General features: G+C 43.1%; 2 protein-coding genes across 3 annotated transcripts in view; one reads left to right on the forward strand and one right to left on the reverse strand.

Annotated features, from left to right (window-relative positions):
• Positions 1–15,152, forward strand: part of jarid2b (jumonji and AT-rich interaction domain containing 2b) — a 105,139-nt gene extending 89,987 nt beyond the window's left edge. Inside the window, exons 7-18 of one of the 2 annotated variants that reach the window (XM_085346878.1) lie at positions 477–1,929; positions 4,029–4,633; positions 6,651–6,743; positions 7,037–7,155; positions 7,316–7,386; positions 7,539–7,653; positions 7,814–7,919; positions 8,035–8,217; positions 8,850–8,980; positions 9,346–9,532; positions 13,194–13,301; positions 13,575–15,152. In XM_085346878.1, coding sequence (XP_085203004.1) covers positions 477–1,929; positions 4,029–4,633; positions 6,651–6,743; positions 7,037–7,155; positions 7,316–7,386; positions 7,539–7,653; positions 7,814–7,919; positions 8,035–8,217; positions 8,850–8,980; positions 9,346–9,532; positions 13,194–13,301; positions 13,575–13,808 — 3,405 coding nt within the window. In that variant the 3' untranslated portion in view covers positions 13,809–15,152. The remainder of the gene's footprint in view (positions 1–476; positions 1,930–4,028; positions 4,634–6,650; positions 6,744–7,036; positions 7,156–7,315; positions 7,387–7,538; positions 7,654–7,813; positions 7,920–8,034; positions 8,218–8,849; positions 8,981–9,345; positions 9,533–13,193; positions 13,302–13,574) is intronic. The other variant, XM_085346879.1, reaches the window with a different exon arrangement.
• Positions 15,153–19,180: 4,028 nt separating this feature from the next.
• The window catches only part of dtnbp1b (dystrobrevin binding protein 1b), a 33,669-nt gene continuing 29,689 nt past the window's right edge, over positions 19,181–23,160 (reverse strand). Inside the window, exons 3-4 of the mRNA XM_085346709.1 lie at positions 20,997–21,140; positions 19,181–19,521 (exon numbers count right to left, since the gene is read on the reverse strand). Of these exons, the coding sequence (XP_085202835.1) occupies positions 19,181–19,521; positions 20,997–21,140 (485 nt within the window). The remainder of the gene's footprint in view (positions 19,522–20,996; positions 21,141–23,160) is intronic.

The following is a 23,160-nucleotide window of genomic DNA, read 5'->3' on the forward strand; positions in this document are numbered from 1 at the left end:
TTAAAAGTATAGTAATCTAGACAGTTGATTGGCTCCCTAATGAATAGCGACGGTTTCCGCAAATAGCTTTGGTCTGACCAGCCAAATGTTTTACTGCACAGCTAGCATCTGAATGTTTGGCCTCTTCATAGCATGGAGTGTGGGTGCGCCCACGCCCCTGCATGTGTTGGCTTGTACATTCTGATAATTTTATTTTCTCTCTCTCTCTCTCTGTGTGTGCGTGTGTGTGCGTTTTGGGAAAATCATTTATACTATGTTAGCTGTAATAGTGTTTTTAACAATGAAAGGAATCTGACCTGACAACAGCAGTTCTGTTCTGTTTAAACTCGGTCAGCATGCCACCCACTGTTGTTTCTTACAATGAGTCCTTTTTCTAAAACAGACGTACTGTAGTCACATGATTGTTGTAAGATTGGTCACTCTATGACATCTAACATGTCTCAATTGTCTCTCCCTGCTTCTTCTGTGCATCTCAGGTTTCTAAAGTAAACGGGCTGACACGGGCGGGCTCGGCACAAGCCGTCAATGGTGCCAAAAAGAGCCGCGACTTCCGACTGCCCTCCAAAACTGTGAAGAAGTACACAGCCACCGTGTCCAAGGGCCACGTCACCTACACCAAAGCCAAACAGAAAGAACTGGGCAAGAAAACCAAACTCAGCAGCAGCAACAAACACAACAGCGCCGCCTCGGCACCATCGTCAGCGAACAATCACAATCAGCACAGCCAGCCAGCAGCCAGCAATGGGCTGGCCAACTCAGGAAAAGCAGCGGCACCAGCCCACCACAGCAATGCAAAAACCCGCAAACAGGTGCTACTATCCAATGGGCTGCACAATGTGGCTGCCGGCGGCCGTCCCAACGGCAGGCTAAATGGGCAGCGGCACAACACCCTGGCCAAGGAGGATGCACAGAAACTGTGCCAGCAGGGCCAGGGGGAGTGCCATGGTCGAGAAGGACTGCGGAACTCCAAGCGGCGTCTGGAGGTGCTGCTCAACTCGGTGGGGACGGGGGTGGTTGAGCACAAAGCCAAAACGCATGGCACTGAGGCCAAGAAGGCCAAGCTCCAATCCACTCCTTTGGAGACCCGCAGCAGCAGCAAGAAGGTGGCCAATCAAGAGAAAGCTACCACGCAAAACACCTCGTCTACCACTCCAATTTCTAATGGACACGAATCAGAAACACCCCCTTCTCCTAAACAAACTCAACCTGTTACCCCACCTCCATCTTCTACTCTCCCTCCTCAACAAACCCTGCCTCCTTCTACACCAGCAGCCAACGCGGAGCCGGTGAACCAGCGACCTAAGCGGGCATCGGCTGGCAAGCTGATGTTGATACGACAAGCACAGCAGCAGCAGAGCAGGTCCCATGGTCGGAGTGCCTCCTCCCCCTCATTAGGCCAGAATCACTCACCGAACCCCAGTCACGTCAGCACTACCTCAGACCCCCAACAAACCTCTGTGTCCTCCTCCACCTCTTCTCCTCTTACTTCCACCAACAGCCCTGGACAGCTCAAACCGGCAGCATTGCGGGCTGTTGACCGTGACAAGGAGTGGGAGTGTGAGAAAGAGCTGACGCGTCAGAAGGAACGCGAGCAAGAGAAGGAGTGGGAGCGCCACCGGAGTAAGCCGGAGGGCTGGGCAGCCCTGGGTGAAGTCCCCATTTTCCGGCCGGCTCCAAGGGAGTTTCAGGACCCCCTGGTGTACTTGGATGCAGTGAGGGAACAGGCTGAAGTGGCTGGCATGTGCCGTGTGGCGCCACCACCAGACTGGCGACCAGAGTGTAAGCTGAGCGAGGAGATGCGTTTTGTTACACAGGTGCAGAGAGTCCACATGCTGGGCCGGCGCTGGGGCCCCAATGTGCAGCGGCTGGCTTGCATCCGCAAGCACCTTAAATCTCAGGGCATTACCATGGATGAGCCACCTGTCATTGGTAAGTGAACACGCACATGTGTATGTGAATGTACAGTAGCAGTACTGTATGCTAGGGTGTTAAGTGTAAGATGCTGTGTTGTTTGTTTGGAGTTGACTTTTTTTTTTCTTTAGGGATGTTAAAGCTCTGCAAAATTGCAAGCTGCACCTGAACAGTCTAAAATGCTTAGTTGGCTGACCGGGCTTTTTTTTTATTTTTTATTTTTAAACCCTTGTTTGCAACACATTTGCAAAAATGCCAGCTTAGCATGCCCACAAACAAGGAGCAGCTGCCTCAAAAAGTCTTGACCATGATGATGCCACATGTGTTTTTTATTTATTTATTTTTTCTGGCACAACTGAACATAAAAGTCAGAAGAGCTGAAGATCCAGTGAATTGTTGTTGTTTCTGGTCACACAGTGCTCTCATATTGCTGAAGGGGGAACTCAGAATTGCTGATTCTTTGTGTAAGCATGAAAAATAAATGGTGTGATGTGGTGCAATGACATAGTTTGTGCCATTTAGAATCATACGCTGATTTCTGTTGCTGCATTACTGAATTCAAGCACTGTTCATTCATTTCATTGTCAGATTGCCTGCCGACCAATAAGAACGGACTTGATTTTTCAGAAGGCTGTTAAAGAAACATGAGATATGTTTCAGAGGGAGAAATGAGTGCAACAGCAATGTTATAGCATGAGAGAATATGATGTGATTTAGTTTTTATTTTTTCTATATGAAAGAATGTAAAGCTGTTCTATCATACTCCCGAATGTATTTATGAAACTGTAAATGAGCATACTGAGCATGTAAAGTATGTGCAGAGTTTGAGTGATGAGTGATAGGCCACAGGTTTCTTCCTGCACACTGTCACGTAGAACCAGAGCTTACTTTCTAAGAGTGATTATTAGCAAACAAGTAAACAGACATAAACACAAGCACACTCAACCCAGTCAAAACATGGCTATCCACATCCCTCAATAAACAATTTCTTTATAGGAAAAAATGTGCAAGTACAGGTTACAAAATAGCAACATCTGCTCAGTACTTTATCGACGCACACACAGAGTATGGTTTGTCACAGACTCCTAATTTAATTTCTCCTGGATCCTGGTCTTTCACATGTTGCTGTTTATGGTGATAAGTACAACAAAGAAGATGATTTACAATCACAAAAACCTTTGTATTCTGCAGTTTAACTGTGGTTTGGCCTCCTTTGCTCTATAAAACTGTTTACTGTGACACTTATGCACTACTTATTGTTTCCGTTGATATCACTGGTTCTCCGAGAGCTTCAGCAGTATTCGACCTGATTTGTATCTCGCCGTTTTATAGATGACAGCAACAATGTGGAACATATCAGAAAGGAGCCTGGCGGCCAATGAAAACAATATTTCTCTCAGATTGCTCAGTCACCTTCTATTTCTCATGATGACATAAGCGTTTTATGAGCATTTAAACAGCCTCGGGTCGGGACGGAAATCCAATGTGTGAGCTTTGTGCATGTGCAAATTCTCATGTGTGCAAACAAGTGGCTGTTTAGTTTTGCCCTGGTTGAGTTTGTGCAGTCTCTTGTGCTGTGTGTAGCTTTTATATACAGCTGAATACAGATTAGAGCCAGGGCTAGAGTGAGGGCTGTTGGCCAGAGAAACCTGGCAGCCAACGGTCCACAGCACAGCCAGCCAGGGTACCCTGGTTTCAAATGACTTCTTTTACTGTCCCCAGCAGATCAGTTCTACATTAACAGTAATTTGTGTCTGTGTTTGGCACAATGAAGGTTCAGATCCGTTTTGAAAGGTGGATTGGCTGTTTCAAATAAAATGAACTGGGCAGGAGGGAACGGCATGTTTAGCCAAAGGAGCAGATGACCCATTATTTTAGATTAGCTTGATTTCTGCGACTTTTTAAAAAGCGGAGTTTATATTAGTGAAAACTGAAAACTTCTTTATGTACACGACATTATTTTACGAGTCAAAATTGTTATTTTATGTCACTTTTTCATGTTAGCCTATGAAACAAATGTTCTGTTGAACGCACTCCAAAACCACCACTTGCCGCTGGTTTTGTAAGTGCTGCTCATGTTCTCCTCTTACTGAACCTTCCTTTTCTGCTCCATGCAGGTGGCTGCGAAGTGGACCTGTCTCGTTTTTTCCAGCTCATCAATGACATGGGCGGCATGCAGCAGGTGATGGACCTGAAGAAGTGGACCAAGCTCGCCGACCTCCTGCGCATCCCCAAGTCTGCACAGGATCGGCTGGCCAAGCTGCAGGAGGCTTACCTGCAGTACATCTTGTCCTACGACTCACTCGGTGCTGAGGAGCGCTTGAGACTGCAGACTGATGTGCTGCAGGAGAAAAAGGACCTGGAGTCTCGCCGCGGCCCTCTGGAGGGCCTCGCAGATTCTTCAGCGCCTGGCGCTTTCTCTCTGCCGCGCTACGAGCCCAAAAACGGGCTCGTTGGCGGGATAGTGGGAGGGGCAACAGGAAACCACCGCACCAATGGAGTGTATCACCATCTGAAGGAACTGGAGGCTCAGGTCAAAGCAGGCCGGCGCCGGCTCTTCGCTCAGGAAAAACAAGGCAAAGAGGACAGGCAGCATGCGGAAGAGCAGGAGGTGGAGGACAGGGGTGTTCTCAGTGACCAGCACAAATGTATTTACAAGGTGAGGATGAAGACGACACTTGCTGTTTATGGCACACATTTGAAGCATACAGACAAGAGGCACGTAAGTTTACCTTTTGTTATTGCTTATGCATACGTTTCTGCTCTCTGCACTTTTCTTGTGATAAGTCATTACATGCTGTTAACACCCTTTGTCTCTTATTGACCTGCTGTTTAAAGATCAGCTCCAAGGCATGGAAACAAGTGACGTCTACCTTATTTCCTTATGTTATGGTCGCCCTTAGTATTATTTTCATACCACTTTGGCAGGCATTGTTGGGTTTCTTTTACTCCTTTGGTCCAACCTGATGTACATTGTCTTGTTTATATGGTAAATGTGCGGTTGGAGCTATCTTTTCTGGCCTGTCGTCAGTGCCAGAGCACCTTTTTAGAGAGACTTCAGTGAATCGAGATATATATCGCTCATGAGGTGTAAACATTCAACACTTAATTTGACTGTTTCCTCTGTCACATCTTAAGCGACCAAATGTACACCCTGTTTGCTTGTGCTATATATTGTTTTCAACAAAGTGGATTTCACTCGGAGACATTGTTGGGATGTTGTTAACCACACAGATGAATTTTCTTACTGTGCTCTTGGTAACAATATCGTGCTGTTAACTGCCACAGTTCGTGGTTTGTTTAAGCAAACCTCAGAAGTATGCACACCTGCTTTTACACAGAAATAGTTGGGCCATTGAAGTGAGGGGCCGGCAGTTTTATTTTCTTGTGGTTTTGTTTTAATATTTCTGTGCAGCTGTGTTTGGTAAGGTGGTCTGTAGAGTTGCTCATGTGTGTATTTGTGGACCACATAAGATGCATTTCCCCAGCCCGCTTGCAGGCCTGCTGATTATGGCTGGCTGAAAATGTAGGTCAGAGAAATGGCAGCCCCCAAAACAGCGCGTACCCATCCCCCCCACACTTCCAAAGCCCCGCCTCCACAAGCTTTCATAACCCTTCAGCTCCTTGCGTCCAGCCCTCTCCTCATGGCTTCTCTCCTTCAGCCCATGTCCTTGCTCTCAGCTATTTTCCCAAATATCCAGTCCTCTCCACAGCCCCCCACCCCCACCCAGTTTCTCTCACTCTTGCCAAATTCTCTGCGTACCTATTCGACCCCCAGTAGTTTGTGCGCATGTGGAAATTTGAAATTGTTCACTCTGTGTGCACAAAAATGGGCCATGTGACTGTTTGTGTACATTTATTTTGAAGCAGCATCTTGGGTCGAAACTGTAATTAAACTTTCTGTGTTCACTCACTGCACAATACCCCACCCATCTCCAATCTGGATCTCATTTGATTTTTTTTTTCTGTCCTTTCCTTTTGGTAACCAAATCCCTCTGTATGTACACCCCCCACCCCCCCCACCCCCCAACAAACGTGACCCTGTAGTTATACAAGTACTGCTCAGTGCACAGTGACATGTGAATGGCTGTCACTGTCCTGACTTGGAAGTCCTGTCAAAACGTGACTCATCACTTTTTTGCAGAGCTCAGATTTGTGGCTATTATTCATCACAAGTGCCCCCCAAGAGGAGCTTATGTTTCACTTTTTCGATCGAGAGGACAAAGTGCACGTCAAGGGTGTAATTAACTGTAATTACACTGGGAAAAAGCTCGAAAAAGCGCCGCTACTGAATGACAAAAAGTCTTGTCAGTGCACCAGACTGTAATTTAACTGCATTGTTTCACAACCCTGAAGCTAGTGCAATCATAAAAAGAACTAAGTCAGATAGTACTTGCAAACACATAAGAGGGAAAAAGAAGAAAAAAACAAAATGTCACTGTGAACATTAGGAATCCACAAGGTCAAACTTCAGCCTGGTCTGCACATCTTCAGGCTCAGAGTTGGCAGATTTATGGTCACCTTCAAAGATTCTGTGTAGCAGGGTGTCAGTGGGAGAGGGTCAAGTCCAGGGGAATTGTGTCTCACACTAACAAAGGGAGTAGAGATCCTTATAGAAACACACACAGTCAGATATGCAATGTTTTATCCTTATCGCCCTCCATTTGACTTCATGACTCATGCATCATGGGAAAAATAGATTCCACTGATGATTAATCTTAAATTCATGTGATTTGCAGGGGAAATCGGTGTCTTTGACCAACTTCTTCAGGATAGCGCGGAACACCATGACCATGTGCTTTAACAAGGAACCGTCTGCTGCTGAGGTTGAGGTTAGCATCCTGTCATCTTTATCAAACATCATCTTCATTATCTAAAGTAGCTTTCAGTGTTAAATCTTTGTTGTAATTACTTTTTTTTAAATGAGAAAACATTTAGCCCTATCAAATAATACATCTGTTAATGAAATCAAGCAGACCGTAACTTTAAGATCATTTTTAAAAGGTGAGTTGGTTTCTTCTCGATGTCAGCTACCAGCATGACTGACCATGAGGCACACCTGAATCCTGTACTCAGTTTCATGCATACTTTCTCTTACTAGTTTTCTGTTTTTGTCCTCTTGCAGCAAGAGTACTGGAGGATTGTGGAACAGAGAGATTGCCATGTGGCAGTGCATTGTGGGAAGGTGGACACCAGTACACATGGCAGTGGTTTCCCCACAGGAAAGTCAGAGCCATTTTCAAAGTAAGTGTTTCTCATCCATCTTGTGAGTTTGGGTACATTTTTCTACCTGCAGCAAAGTCTTTACCTGATCACCGGTCAGATAAAACTTTTTAACAGTCAAACTATCTGCTTCCTCAAAAGTCATTCTTATAAAAACGTCTTCTTTTCCTTCTTTCCTCAGACATGGATGGAACCTCAATGTCCTCCCAAATAACTCTGGATCCATACTGAGGCATCTGGGTGCTGTGCCTGGTGAGAATTATTTTCATAGCACAGTCTGTACGTTGCTCTACAAATGTAGATGGTCTGTGTTATCTTGATCACTCCAGATGTTTGAGCCGTTTCTGTTGTTTAGCCTGCAGATATTAATGTTTCTGTCTCACTTAACCTTCCTGTCTCTACAGGGGTGACCATTCCCTGGCTAAACATTGGCATGGTCTTTTCTACCTCATGCTGGTCTCGAGACCAAAATCGCCTTCCATATATTGATTACTTACACACTGGTGCTGATTGCATTTGGTAAGTATGCACAGAGGCGTTGTCTCAGTGTAAGTGTGTGCACCAAAAACTTGTTAATATGGTAAAAATGTGTAAAATTAGACGAGAGAACTAATAGACTTGAATAAAGGAAAACTAAGTGAAAAGTTTGAAACTGATGTCTGTGTGTGTGCTCGGACAGGTATTCTATCCCTGCTGAGGAGAAGGCTAAGCTGAACAAGGTGGTCCATACACTGCTTCAGGCCAATGGCACGCCAGGACTAGAGATGCTGGAGAAGAATATCATGGTAAGTCTATAAAAATCCATTCACATATATTTTAACTGGAAGGAAGCGATGCTTTTGATCCTAAAACTTTGCAGAGTCACTTGGAAATGTAACGCCGTTTATTTCACTCTTCCAGATATCTCCAGAGGTGCTGTGCCGTGAAGGCATCAAGGTTTATCGTACTGTCCAGCGGAGTGGCCAGTTTGTGGTCTGCTTCCCCGGTGCCTTTGTCTCTAAAGTGTGCTGTGGCTACAGCGTGTCAGAGACGGTGCACTTTGCCACACCACACTGGATGAACCTGGGTTACCAAGCCGCAAAGGTCAGCATATAAATCAGGGCCGACAAAGCTGAACCAAAGGCCATTTCGATGAATAATGACACATTTTACATCACTGTTTGTTTTTATTTCGCAACAGTGCTGTGGACTGCAGCTGTTAAAGATTCAATTTGGGTAGAGGTGATTAACACTGAAATGAACTTAATTCAGCCGGTGTTTTGACCTTTGAGTTCTGTTTCATGTTTGTGAGCGTGAGAGAGCTCCCGAGTAAACCTTTGGCTCGTTGGACTTCATTATAGCTGCAATAGAGGAGAAGAAAATGTTCCCCATTGTCATTATGGGCATAACAGTGATGGAAGTACATCTACCTTCAGCAATGCTATCATACCCACAGCCACATTAAGATTACCCTTCAGGGTAATGTGACATTCATAAAATGTGCTGCACTGTGGAGCACTGCCTGAAACACGCTCTTGCAAATTACAAACATTTTTAGTGAGGAATCATAGGAGAGGATGAGAAACATTGATCTTGGTTACACTACAAATATTCTCTTTGTTATACATTGTCAGCATTCTTGGAGTATATTAGTCCACACCTTTATATTTTGGCTGAAAGCTGGACAAAAATAGATATTAAATGGCTGATTTTTTGTTTGTTTTTTCCACTCACAGGACCTGAAATGTCGTTGTATAGCCAAACCATTCTCAATGGAGAAGCTACTGTATCAGATCGCCACAGCTGAGTCCAAGAGGGACAACGGCCTACTCCTCACCACCATCTCCACCCTTCTCAAAGACCTCAGGTATGATGCAACAACTCATACAAACGACAAACACGGCAAAGCTACAAATCCAGTTTTATTAGATTTCTAAAGATCGCCACATCAAACACTGCCTATTATGTATCAAACTTCTGGGTTTTGTTTGAGTCAGCTTATGTTCATAAGATAGGTGTGGTCTAATTCACCTTATAATGACTAAATGTACTGTTGTTGTAAAGGAAGAGGAATAAATTGTGATTGAAGTTGGCTATAATACAATTATATCCATTGTGTTACTGTACTGAGATCTGAGTAAGTGCCATTCTCTGTAAGCTCCACTCTGATAGTTTCCCCTTGATAGCAGCAAACTTACTTCCGCTCTCACTCAGAGTGTTTTTGTCCATCAGGAACATAGAGATGCGCCAACGTCAGGAACTTTACAAGGCAGGTTTGCTCTCCTCTGCCCGTTATGGCACACACGATGGCAGCCTGGGACCCATCGAGGGACGTAAGAAGCCTCGCGGCAAATGGCTGACACTGGAGTCCTCAGAGAGGCGCTGCCAGATCTGTCAACATCTCTGCTACCTGTCCATGGTGAGAGCACAACGCCCAGGGGTTTAACATGACAGTGTGTCAAATGTTAAATGGTTTGGGTTCAGTTTACCTGCAAAGGACTTCCTTCCTTCCTTCCTTCAAGTCAACATATTCATCCTAAATATTTATAAATGAAATCCTACATCTGGTTAGTGTGGCTGTAATTGTAGGTCTCTTACTACTCGACCTGCTTTAGTGATAATGTTTCGTATAATAATAGTACCTTTTTTGTTGTGCTGGAGGCCAGGCTTGGTGAATTGGAGGCATGGCTCCACATCGTTGAAAGTAAACCTGCAGCTGTAATGGCTAGCCAGGCCCAAAGTAGTTTAGCTGTCACCCAAATGCACTGCCGGGAAGAAAGGCCGGCTGCTGCTGGAAGGAAGCGCAGTCCGAAAGAGAAGCCCTTGGTACACAACTAGCACGTTCAAAATTCTAACCATGTGTTTTTTTCCACTCAGCGACACCTGCAGAGAAAAAAACTCTGGTCATTGGCAGCTTCATACTTAGAAACGTGAACCTGCAGACTCCAACAGCAGAGCATTTGTTTGAACTAAAGATAAACGTAGATTTACTTAGACTGTAATTCAGATTGAAAGTAATGGCATCCAGTTGTTTTAATCACAAGTCACTAAAACTAACATTGAGTTAGTGTGTGACTTTACTAACAGCGTCTTCTCCCCAGTCTGACCTGGGTTGACATGCATAGCTGGATGTTGTCTTTTAGCTGCAGGCTGTCTGGAAGGTGTCCAGCAAACAATATGGGCTTCGTGGGTAACTGGAAAACTTTCTGTGGAAAACATGGTCTTTTTTAGAGAGACTCCAACCATCCTACTATGGGTGGTGCAGCTCTCATCTCTATGAATGTTGCTGAATTTATTAAAAAACAAAAATCATGTGTTTGATTCTGGATGATCTATGCAGAGTCAAGCACAGGAAGCAGAGCTGCATTTGTAAGCTGTGTACACACTGGAAGGGTTTTGCAGCAACAGCAGAGATCACAGAAACAATATCTGAACACTATTTGGCGCAAAAACTGCTGACGACACAAAGTGGGAGGGATCTGCAATAGATTGTATTCAACTTCAAAGCGACCAGTTGAATAGACTATTAGTGAGAGTGAAGAATACAGTTGGTTGACGTATGACCTGGAAGTCAATACATTAGAGGGTCACCTAGGCAACCGGAGCCTGAAAAGTCTGCATGCGACCAACGATCAGCTTCAAAGCGATGCACGATGAGTCTGAATCTGAATCAAATCTTTATTTCAAACATATTATTTAAAAAAATGTTAATAAACAAAAAATAATTTTTTTTGTTTATTAACAAAATGGTCTGTATTTTTTCCATCACTTAGAAAAAATACTGACCTTTTTCCATTCAAAGGGGAGTAGGAGGAAGTAAATGCTTACAAATTTCAACCCCTATTAGCAAATCGCTTCCAGTATGTATGCAACTTTACACGTCTCTCAGCAGCTTCCCTCCCCCTCCAAACTCACAGAGACCATCTGCTCCCAGAAATATATGAAAACTATTTCAATAGAGCAAAACAATTGAATATTGATTTATTTTTTATATTAGGACTCTCTCAAAGTCCCTGTTAGTAAATGATGTAATAATCGATCAACATGTTGATTTATTTTCTGTTACACTTTAAGTTTAAATGAAGGCAGTGATCTCTCACTCTAGTTTATTAATCCCGCAAAGACTCAGACAGCTGTAATTATCCTTAGCCTTAAACAGTTGAACTGTAAAAGACAAAAAGTTTCTGTTGGCAGATTTATGCTTGTAGATGATGAAAACAACAACTTCAACACTGTGTTTAATTCATTACTACCCTCAACTCAATATTTTGATCACATTCTTGACCTTGTCCCGACATATTGCATAGGAACTGAGCATTTAATGTATTTCTCAAAAAACCTCTTTTGTTTAAAATATGAACTACAGCGCTCTGGAAAACATTTCTATACAGTAGATGTCTATACAGAGGATACGATAGAGGATCTCTTAATCTTAATGTGTGACTCCCTGGTACAGTTCACACAGATGGTGGAAATTAGGGATCCGCTAATTTAGAAGACTGTCATCTGGCCTGGAAAAATAGCTTGATTCCTTATGAAAAACAAGTCCTCAGTAAAGCTAGGCCATCATGCTGTTTGTCACTGATAAGACAAAAACAGGAACAACCCCATGTTTCTTCTCAGCACTAGTCAGGCTAATCAGTTTTTCAGTTCTGTTAGCTATCAGTAATAATGACTTCACGAATTTCCTTTCAAATACAATTTTTACCATTATTGAAAAATGTCAGATGTATGATATTTAGAGTGCTTCTTGCCAATTGATCTCACTGAAGTAATTACTTCAAGTAAACATCAACATGTCTGTTAGACCCAATCGATCTATCGAATCATATCTGATGGATCCCAATTTGTGCATGTACATGGGGAGTTTTCGTCGTACACTGAAGTTATTCATGGAGTTCCACAAGGTTCTGTCCTGGGCCCAATACTTTAAATTTTTTTAAATGTTTTTGTTTTTTACGTTATATGTGGTTCCCTTAGGTTGTATTATTAGAAAACACTGCATACATTTTTTGTTGTTATGCAGATGATACCAAGTCATATCCATCTATGAAGCCAGATGATTCAAAAAGATTTGGTAATTTCTTAATTTCTACTTAAGAAAAAACTGAGGTTATTGTATTTGACCTTAAAATCTCTTATAGCCATGAAGTTACTTTAGATGGCATTACCTTGGCTTCCAAAAACACAGAAGAATCTTGGACTAATTTTTTTTTAAACTGGGATATATCGTTTAATTCGCACATTAAACACACATCTATTATTGGACTTTTCTAGAAGCTCCCTTAAAAGCCTTTAGGTGATTCTAAATGCCACAGCAAAGCTACTCACAGGGACTGGAAAGAGAGAGTGTATTTCTCCAATCCTGGCTTCTCTTCATTGGTGCCCCTCTAAATCCAGAGTTTAAGTTCGACTCTACCTGTGGTTCATAAAGTGTCCAGTATCAGATTGGATGATCCTGAAGCATCACTTAGTTATGCTGCTAAAAGCTGCTGAGGGACCATAATGCACTTGTTTTCCAGTGACCTCTTTTTCAATCCTGATGAATTTGTTTGCCAATTTTGCATATTAATTAACCTTTGTCTACTCTCTCCCGTAGCTTGTGCATTTTCCATGGTCTCTCTGTGCTCTCCTTTCTCTTCTTTCCCCTAACCCCCAACCGGTCGCGGTAGGTGGCTGCCCCTCCTTGAGCCTGGTTGCGCCAGAGGTCTCTTCCTGTTAAAAGGGAGTTGTTCCTTCCCACCGTCGCCAAGTGCTGCTCAAACGGGATCATCTGATTGTTGGGGTTTTCTCTATAGTATTGTGGGGTCCAGCACGAAGCGCCTTGAGGCAACTGTTGTTGTGAATTGGCGCTAGGAGTTGTTGTTGTTTTTTTTTTTTTGTTTTTTTTTCAGTTTGTACATATTATTCCTGCAGTATGCTCTGTAAGTTAAAGGTAACTTACTAAACATACTTAATACTACTGAGATAACAGTATAAGCATGATGAGTATGAGACATTATAGAGATTTATCAATATTTCCACTTTTCACTAAGAAAATAAATTCTTTGTTTTACTAAAAGCCTTTTTTTCCCGTTTAGGTGGTTCGGGAGACTGACAATGTGGTCTTTTGTCTGGAGTGTGCCCTGCGCTATGTGGAGAAGCACAAATCCTGCAGAGGCCTTAAGATGATGTATCGATATGATGAGGTAAGCTACCATTGTGTGGGTCTGCTATGCTTCCATTCTCCCTCTGTCCAGATGGGGGAGACATCAGCTAGCTTTTCACACCGCTACTGAAAATGTTTATACTGAGTTGTACCTGTGGTGTAATCAGACTTTCAAATTTTTATTTATGTTTTTTTAACAGTAGACACACCTGTACTTTGCCATATTCCATTTTACCTTCTGCTCTTGATTTGTGTGCATTTGCTTCATTACCACCTTTTTTCTCACTTTTTTCTGCTTCCTTTTGCCACACAGGAGCAAATCAACAGTTTGGTGAGCCAGGTGTGCGGACGAGCCATGTTGAAGAACGGAGGAAGCATCGACGCTGGAGGAGTCATTGTTAGTGGCGGAGGAGGGGACCCCTGCCACGGCTTAAGCCCTGCCAAAGCATCGCCAGCCAAGCGAGGACCCCGAAAACGCGCCACCGTAGAGGTGTCTCTGGCCCGCCTGTCGTCCAGCCACATGCCCAAGGCCGCTGCCGTGTCCTGAGGCGGGACGCCTCAACATTGCCACCCATGTGTGCTGTGCCCACATCCCACCACACCCCCTCCACTTCTCTGAATCCCTGTGTTTTTGTTTTTCCACAGTAAGCAGGATCACTATCAAACCGCTCCTTCTTCACCGCCCGATGTTAGAGATTGTTTTTGAGCTTTGAAGACCCCCCTTGCCTGACCTCAGTCTCCATCTCTTTAATAAGCAAGAGATTCTCCTCTCCTTTAGTAATGACAGGCTTGTTATAAGGAAAAGGAACTAAAAAGAGAAAAGCAAGATGTCTTTTTTGCACTAGTGTGAAAGAAGAATTTGTTTTTATTTTGGATGATTTTAGAACACACACACCTCTCTCTCTCCGAGTCAATATTGAAAGCATTAAGTATAATGTTCACAGACTTGACAGGCCTCATTTTACCCTTTAGCTCCACCTCCACCCTTCCTCAGCTGATAGGAGGTTACAATAATTACCTTTTTCTTGCATCACTCTTTCCTGCCTTCCTCTCACCCATGATACTGATACATCACATGTCCCTCAACTGTGAACACAGGAGGAATGAAAAGGCGGCCTTCCCCCCACTCACCACCGCTCCCTCCCTCCCATGATTTTGTGAAATGAAAATGACATCAAGTAGTTGCCCAAAGTTTCTCTCTGTCCTTTATTTGAGGAAGAGGAATCACTTTTAATGTATTCTTGATGCAGTTCCTGCCTATTTTTTCTTTCTTTTTAATGAAATGTGGGTTGGAGATGCAAGGTAAAAAAAACTTGAAAGACAGATGATGTTGGTTTACTGTTGGTTGGCTACAATTTGTTTTTGTTTTTTTCCCCAAGTTCAGTTTATGAATCTTAGCTTTCTTTTTTCGATAGTTTTGTTTTGTCGTGAGAAATTTTCTGTGTATATTTTTTATTTTTGTCATCATTGTGGACGTTTTCTTTTTTGTTTTCTGTTCGTCGGCGGACGTGAGAGGGGCAGAGCTGCAGCTGCTTGACCTGTGAAAAGGTCACCTCACTTCCTTGTAGTATGGAGGGATCCCTTCTTCACTAGCAAGTGGAAATGGTGCCTGATACTTAGCAAGGAGATCCATTTTATTGGTGCTGTTGGTTATAATTACTGTATAACAACACAAAATTCTTTTTAAAGGAGGAAAAAAAAAATCTGGGGGTTGGCGCCTGCTATTGGTTCACTCTGCTAGCTCACGCGCCCCCCGACCCCCACAGGGCAGAAAGGCTCGTCGGGCTTTTCTGGTTCTAGATGTGCAATCGTGTTAACATTCCATTCTTCCAGTCCTCTTGTTTCATCTGTACCAGTAAACATTAATATTATATTATATTATTATTATTATTATTATTATTATTTGGGGTTTTTTTAAGCTTTGTTGATCTAATGTGTTATCTCAAGTAGAGCCACTAGTCAAAGAGTGTAAAATGTGAAATATCAAATCCAAGTTTTTCTTTCTTCTACTGTCTTTTTTTATTTTTTTTTATTTTTTCCCCTTTCCAGATATATTAGTGATTTTTTTTTTTCTGTTTTTTAAGAGCGGAGAAAAAGCCCAACGCAAACAAACATCAACTTTTTTTTTGTACATAATCCTGTAAATTTCTTTAAATACTTGAGCCTTTTTTTCTGGGGTTGAGTAAGAAAGAAAGGAAGGACCAGAGAAAGAGAGAAAGTGTTCCAGAGGAGAGTGGTCGATGAAGAAAAAGCCTTACGTTTTTCCCTTTCTTCATCCATGTGAGTTTGACGCTTACAGGGTTGCTCTGGTAAATGTGTATAAAAATTTTAAGTGCTGCTTATATCGCTAAGAAAGAAGATATCGAGTAGCCAACGACTGCCCCCCCCCCCCCCCCCCCCCCCCCCTTTACCTGCCCCGCCTCCTCCCTGGCCTCCTGATCTAGTTTTGTTTGTTTAGCTTTACTTTTTTAAAGAAAAGGGAAAAAAATGATATGTTCACACAAAAAAAATGGGTTTTTACATTTTCATTACTGAAAATTCAACAAAAATGTAGTAGCTACTCATGTTGCACTGAGCTTGCCAGTGGTGACTGTCAAGGAAAAAAAATCCTATAATCCAGTTTGTTGGTTGTTGTCCCTTGCAGAAGACTGAACTGTTTTAGGACTATTTAATGACATACCAAGTCGGGTGTTTTCAACATTTAAAAAAAAAAAAGTGGTTGTCAAGTTTTTATGGCCTTACAATATATTTTATTCAGATGGGATTTTCTTTGTTTGTCCTTCAGTTATTTTTTTCTTTGTTTTTTTCCTTCCTTTTCTACAGTATAAACTACTTTGCTCACAGTGGGGTCTTTGGTGACTTAATTTATTTGGTAACTCGGCCTTTCCCTTCATTCGGAAAGAGAGTCTCATGTTGGTTAAATTGACTGTTTTTTACTTTTGCAGTTTGTACTTAAGGTTTAATAAAAACTTACTGACAATTCACTGTCATTTCTTTCCAACCTGCTCGTGTGTCTCTTGGTGTGCTGATTTCCGACTGGATGGCGAGGAGAAACTCTCCAAACTGCGTCATAATTCACAGTTCAGAGATTTGTAACATTAGATGGATATTTTAGGGATGTGGAGACTCATTAGCCCTGCGACGGACTGGCAGTCAGTCCAGCGTATATTCCACCTCGAACCCCATTACAACAGGGATGGGCTCCAACCTCCCCATGACCCTGGGATGGACGATGGCATTTTGAAATAACCTCAGTCTTTTCTCACTTACCTCTGGGAGTATCTACCCAGGAGCGTGACCTAAAACTTATTCAGTTATTGGTAATTGACAGAAAATCAATTAGATTTTAATATTTTTAAATCATCTTAATTTTTTCAGGTTTTTGGTTCAGTAAGTTAAACTGAACTTTATGTGCAGTGTTTGTTTTAAATTCTGAGGGAAAAAAAATAATTTATGGAAACTTGTTTTCGCCACTTAAATTTTTTTTAGTTTCAGTCTTTACTCTGTATGATGGTCATATGGTCATCTCAACACCCCCGTCCAGACTTTGTTTGTGGCATGCAGCCAATCAGATAAAGCTAGTTTCAGGCACATGATGGGGCCCTGTATGAGACAAAGGAGGATTATTCTGAACTGTGAATCATATTGCAAGCTTTCCCAGCAGAATCCTGCTCCTCTCTTCTACTCCCTTTTGGTCACCACAGCGCACCAACTGCCTCCACCTCACCCTATCACTAGCATCCTCTGTCACATGGACGCTCTGCATGGGGCTCAAAATGAGCATCACAGTTACCTGTTAAAGCGCACTGTTGTGTATCGACACAGACTCTTTACTGTTCACAATAAACCAAGGCATTCATTTTTAGCCTCAAAGTCATTTTGAGCTCTTGTATTGCTTTCCCCTAATTTCCAGTTACCCTTTTTTTTTTTTTTTTTAAACAATGAATATACACAGAAATTCAACTCACACAAAATAAAATATTTAATTATCCTTTCTCCCCTTATTAATAACGCTCTGTCTATTCTCTTACTGTGTTAGCTTTCCATTGTTAAATGGTAGGACTATAAAACAAGACTTCTTACTTTTCTTTTCTTACTGCTGTAACTCGGATGAAAATTAAACAACGCCGGGAGACAAATGTTTATTAGCAACAAGTCAGAAATTTTAGGCAAATGTCAACAACTGCAGACACAGAGGTCTGGATGCAGTTCAGTCTTCTGGACATTGTCCGGTGCATAGCACACTGTCCACAGCAGGGATTTGGTCCTCGTTCAACAGAAGTAGTTCACCCAGAGATCACATATCAAAGGAATGGCAAAGGTTAACTGTCGTGTGTGTGTGTGGTAAGTCATTGTTATCATTGTACCCGATCTCCACCCACATGTCTGCTATACAATGTGTTTCAGAAACCACTGTCAGGTGCCTGCCTGCTATTAAGCTTTGTTTCTACTGGGTAATGGCACAAAACCATTTTGAACTAGTTTACATCCGACGTGATCTAGAAGACTTTAAAAACAGTGAAAGAAATGCTTTTGGCTTTTTAGTTTCAGAAAGTGATAAAATATTCATCCTTTTTCTTCAGAAAAAAGCGATCAATAAGTACACTGCTCAAAGAAAACATTAAGGGAACGCTCGAGCATCATAGTCGGTTGAACTTCAGTGATATAAGTCTGTCCAGCTAGGAAGCAGAAAGCATTGTGAATCCATTTCAGCTGCTTTGGTGCAAATCATAGTGATAACGGGTTTACCAGAGGCAACAACAAGACTACCACCACAAAAATCCTCTCTCCTTATCCCTCCTAATCCTCTAGTTTGTCTTTTTACTCCTTATCACAGCTGCTAGCATGAGGATCGTACCTCCAGCCTGTTCAGGTTGCACAAGCAGTCCGGCTCCTCCAGGATGGCAGATCTCAGGCGGATATACTTGAGCTGCACGGTGCCGGGCTCTGCACTGAAGCACATCGGGCCCTCGTGGAGTTTGTTTCTGACAGTTTGGTGAGAAACATGCACGAGTAGCTCAGCTGGAGGTCATTTTGCAGTCCTAGAGGAGCTGGACTGGAGAAAAACTCACTTGCAGCATTGCTTCAAATGAAAGGAAAGACTGATATGCTGAGGTTTAAATGACTTTGTGTCATACCAAGTGATGATCGAGTGTTCCCTTCATTTCTTTGAGTAGTGCATCTTTGCATTTGTTGCACTAAAATGAATTGTGGAAGAGAAATTGCACAATTGAAAGTCTCATTTCAGAGCTTTAACCCCTAGAACAGTTTCATAGAGCACATACATGAGAAAACCTGTGCAAACAGAACCAAAGCTATCCCCGTGGTTTTACACACGTGGATTTTATAAAGTATAAAATCTTTGGCGGGTGAATTTGCATGGCAACATTTCTTTTACAGATTAAAAACTGACTTCACATTTCTGACCTGCAGTTAGATTTTAAAAGCTAGCTTCTTTATTTTGGCTAAATGGGGTACTTTAGGCTCCACGCTTAATCTCCAACACAAGCAATAATGGGAAACACATGACCGCTGCAGTCTATAAGCGCAGTGAAGGATGGAGCATAGCAGAAGGGTCGTGTGGGTGATTTTTGGTGTGTTTCTATGTCCTCATTACTCAGTCGTTAATCAGTAACAGGCCTCGACATACAGCAGGAGAAACAAAGAAACAGGAGAATCGCTCAGCCGTTAGATGGCGTTATGCTGAAAAGGAAAAATAAAACAAACAGTTTTATAAGATCAATTAGAATTGAAAACTGGCGTCTCTCAAGGTAAGGTCATGTGGCAGTTAGTGCACTGAGGTTGCACTTTCTATCATATGTTTCTCTGACATATGAGAGGAATATTAAGAACAAAGCCAATATGGTTCTGAGTTTGATTTGGCAGCTGTTGGGTGCTTGTGTCTCACTCCGCCTCTCCTCAAACCTCTGGCCTGCTTTCCTCACAGTCTTTGCTGGTCTGATCTTCGCGCTCCGCCCTGTCCACCAGCACCGTGTCAGGGTGCACCTCTTCTTCATCCAGGGTCACTACCACAGGGGGTCTTCTCCTCCTTCCTCCTCCTCCTGATCCCCCAACGCCCCCCCCTCCTCCTCCTTGCTCACTCTCCTCCTCCTCTTCCTCCTCGTCCTCCTCCCCGGCCTCTGTGTCCTGGCTGGCGGAGTCAGTGCAGGTGGATGATAATGAAGAGAGCTTGTGTCGTAGCTCAGCCTGGGTGGGAACTTGGAGGCTGATCTCTGTGGTGAAGGACTCGACGTCTGGACCTGAAAGACAGGAGGGGGGAAGTGGGTAACTTCACACTTTGAACTAAAAAAATTGTTCTTAATTTTTTGAACTTCTTAGTTTAAATAACAGTTAAATAAACAGAAATTAAATAGTTGACTTTGATAGGGTGGCAGGAGGACAGACAATAACTATGTCTCTGAGTCTGTGCGTAACTGGACCCACTTCCCTTAAATAGCCCAAATAATTCTATTATTTATGGTTATTTATTATTTACTTGCTGTCTCAGGCCGAGGGCTGCTGCAGATAAAATGAGGCAACTGCTCTCGTTTCTTTGGAATGACTTCACAGCTTTAGTTCAAACTTGCAACGGACTGATCGACTGTAAACAGAAAGTGTAGCATCAGACGAAGAGGAACTCAGATGTTGAAGATTACTGACTGCAACAATATGTTTCCTCAGCAGATCTGGACAGATGCTGATGGTGCATCGTGTGTTACATCATGTGGTGTGCTTGTCAGATTTCTGCTTCAGTGAATTTGTTATGAATCACAGGCTGGCGACCTGTTCAGGGTGTACCCTGCCTCTTGCCCTACAATAGCTGGGATGAGCGGAAGTGAATGGATGGACGATCGGTGGGAAATTGCACTCACCTTGCACCTGACAAAGGGTTGGACCCCCTTTTACTTTCAGAAATGCTTTAAATTCTTCGTAGCACAGATTCAACAAGGCGCTGGAAACATTCCTCTGAGATTTTGGTCCATATTGACATGACAGCATCACACAGGTGCTGCAGATTTGTTGGCTGCAAATCCATGATGCCAGTTTCCCCTGAGATGTGATTTAAGTTACTTTGGTTGTTGGTGCCAGATGGGCTGGTCTGAGTGTTTCACAAACTGCTGATCTACTGGGATTTTCTGAAATAACCATCTCTAGGGTTTAGAGAGGATTGTCTGAAAAATAGGAAATATCCAGTGAGCAGCAGTTCTCTGGGTGAAAATATGTTGTTGATCTACTTTGGTGATGGCAGAGGTCAGGATTGTTTCAAGCTGATAGGAAGGAAACAGTAATTCAAATAATAATAAACTTGAAGATGGGCTACGGTATCAGAAGACAACACCAGAAATGTTTCCAGGACCTTGCTGAATCTGTGCAGCGGAGAGTTAAGGCAGCTCTGAAGGCAAACGGGGTCCAACCCATTACCAGCAGGTGTACCTAATAAATCTTCAAGTGAGTGTATATCTCATGTCCTTTTAGGGTAAAACAACTGACAGTTGAACATCTGGACTGTGCTTTTATGACGGAACATATATCTGACATCAGTCCACGTAGTCTCAAATACAAATGCAGATATGTGATTTGTTGTAGATGAACCCGGGTGGTACTTTAATGCACAGTTTGAGAACGCTATCGCTAAGATTAAGTGAGTTTTATGCACTGAATCAAAAGCCAGTATAACAATAACCAGTCTGTTTACTTCAGGCTACAGCCATTCTTTGTGTGCACGGCTTCCGACCTGCAACAGGCGAGGCAGCGCTGTTGTCCTCTCCTCCAGAGTGCAAAAACACATCCAGAGCCTCGTGGTCAGACATGTCCATCAAATCCATCTGCTCCAGCATGTCCACATTCACCTCCATGGATGACATGCTGCCTATTGGTTCTGTACACAGCAAAGGGTAAATGAGGTATTAGCGAACACTGCAGCAGAACGCGGCAGCACGGGCTGAGTCCAGCAACAGTGGGATTGTTTTTTTCTTGCAGAAGCAAATGGGCATGTTCAAGCTGGATGGCATTCAAAGTGGATAAGCTTGTATATAATGCATACAAACCATATTTGGTTTACCTTAACATCAAAAGCATGCCTACAGGAAATACCTGGAAATTCAGCATATTGAATTTGCAGGTATCGTTAACTGAAGTAACAACATTCTTCCCGTGAAGGCTAAGAGTACTTCTGAAATGCCTGAATATTGCTTTAAAGTTAAAAATAGACATCGTGATTTAAAGCATGTGAAAGAGATTTAAAGAGATAGCTGACAAACTTGAGAAATCTGATTTCCTGAGGCGCTTCTTTCAGATTGCTGACGTTCTTATTATATATGAAAGCACAAATGTGTGGTTGTTGACAGCAAGGCAGCACATCAGAATGTTTAATGGGTCTAATGTTTTAATAGTCCACCAATACATAGATTGATTGGAAACTCCTGTTACACTACAGCTAAGCCTGGATTCACCGCCTTGCACAGGTGGGGAGGGTGGAGGGGGTTCTCCACCCTCCCCACCCACCACATCGTGATGTGCCACATGCGTCGTAAACAGCCAGTTGGTACACTAAGAGGATGAGGGGACGGGGTTGTGAGAGCATGAGGAAGAAGCAGCATGACTGGTTGTTGCAGAGCAGTGAGATAAGACGCCATTGGCTACCGTACCTCAAAGAAATGAGGAGAGCAGAAGAAGGGCGGCACAGGGAGGGAGAGCAGAATAAAAAAAAGAGTAAAGAAAGAGGAAAAAAACAGAAGGGGAATGTTATTTCCCGTGGAGACTGCCCCAAGGTCTCCTTGCCCTTTAAATAGTAACACAAAACACAAAAAGATCCCACACAGACACAGGAGAGCGCCGTCTTTTCAGATGCCTCAACTTGGGTAACTCGCCTGAATGTCCGCACGCGCACATTAAGTTTATATACACAGTGACTGTTGATGCGTACGCACAGAAAGTGAATAAATGAAACAAACACGTTTATCTCCTCTGCTCAGTGAGGACAGCAGTGGTGCTTTCTGTGACACGTTTCAGGCTCTGATTCTGCCTAAAGACTGCTCAGTGGGCCTCGGTGGACAGGCGCTTCCATATCTGCTTTGTCAGCCACGCAGTCGCCTCCATAGTAGCTCTTCGGCCTCGTAAAGCATAGCATGAAGGATGTTTTGTTTCACTTTTAAAGCTCCGTTTCCTCCATGTAATAAATAGGCAAACAAACGGGAAGACACACACATGGATACACAACTGACAGCTGTGGTTATGTTATGTGAAAGTCTAGGTCCAGGAAGCACCACGTTGAGAGCATCGTTTCCATGTGACTGCCTCTAACATGCTCTTCTTTTAGCACCACCGTGACCTTGCCTAAAAGGTTCTCCTGCTGGGAAGGACTGTCTCTGCCTGCAGTGAGATTGCAGAGAGTGAGTGAGTGAGTGAGTGAGTGTGTGTGTAAGACCCTTGGGACTAGCTTTTGATGGCTCAGCGGCTTATGACATCTGCAGCCTCCCTTTCGCTCTCGGAGTCTCCAGCTGTATCTTTGCTCTTCAGTAGCGCCGCCCTGCTGTAGGGATTTACAGCTATATTAAGGGTTATGAGTTGTGTGTTCATTGGTCATGGAGAGGTGTTGGTTTCAGGTGATTTTTATTTTATTTTTTTAACCACTTTAAATATAAACATGTCCAGTCTTTTTGTACCACTAATATAAAAGAGCCAATACAGTGCTACGCTTCTTCGGATAATGAGCTGTGACTATTCCGCTCACTGCACTGATAAAAAAGCCTTTTGAGTTTCAGTGAACGCTCCTTAAATCTCTTTCCTTTTGCTCCATCTCTCCCTCCGTCCTTACTTCTCCACAAGCTTCTCTAAGCCATTTCCAGGGTGATGTGGGGAGGAGGGCAGATGAGGGAAAGAAGAAGAAAAATCACATT

This window comes from Diplotaxodon limnothrissa, linkage group LG22 (assembly GCF_057381915.1).
Source record: "Diplotaxodon limnothrissa isolate DT_005_m linkage group LG22, D_limnothrissa_male_GT1.1, whole genome shotgun sequence".
NCBI lineage: Eukaryota > Metazoa > Chordata > Actinopteri > Cichliformes > Cichlidae > Diplotaxodon > Diplotaxodon limnothrissa.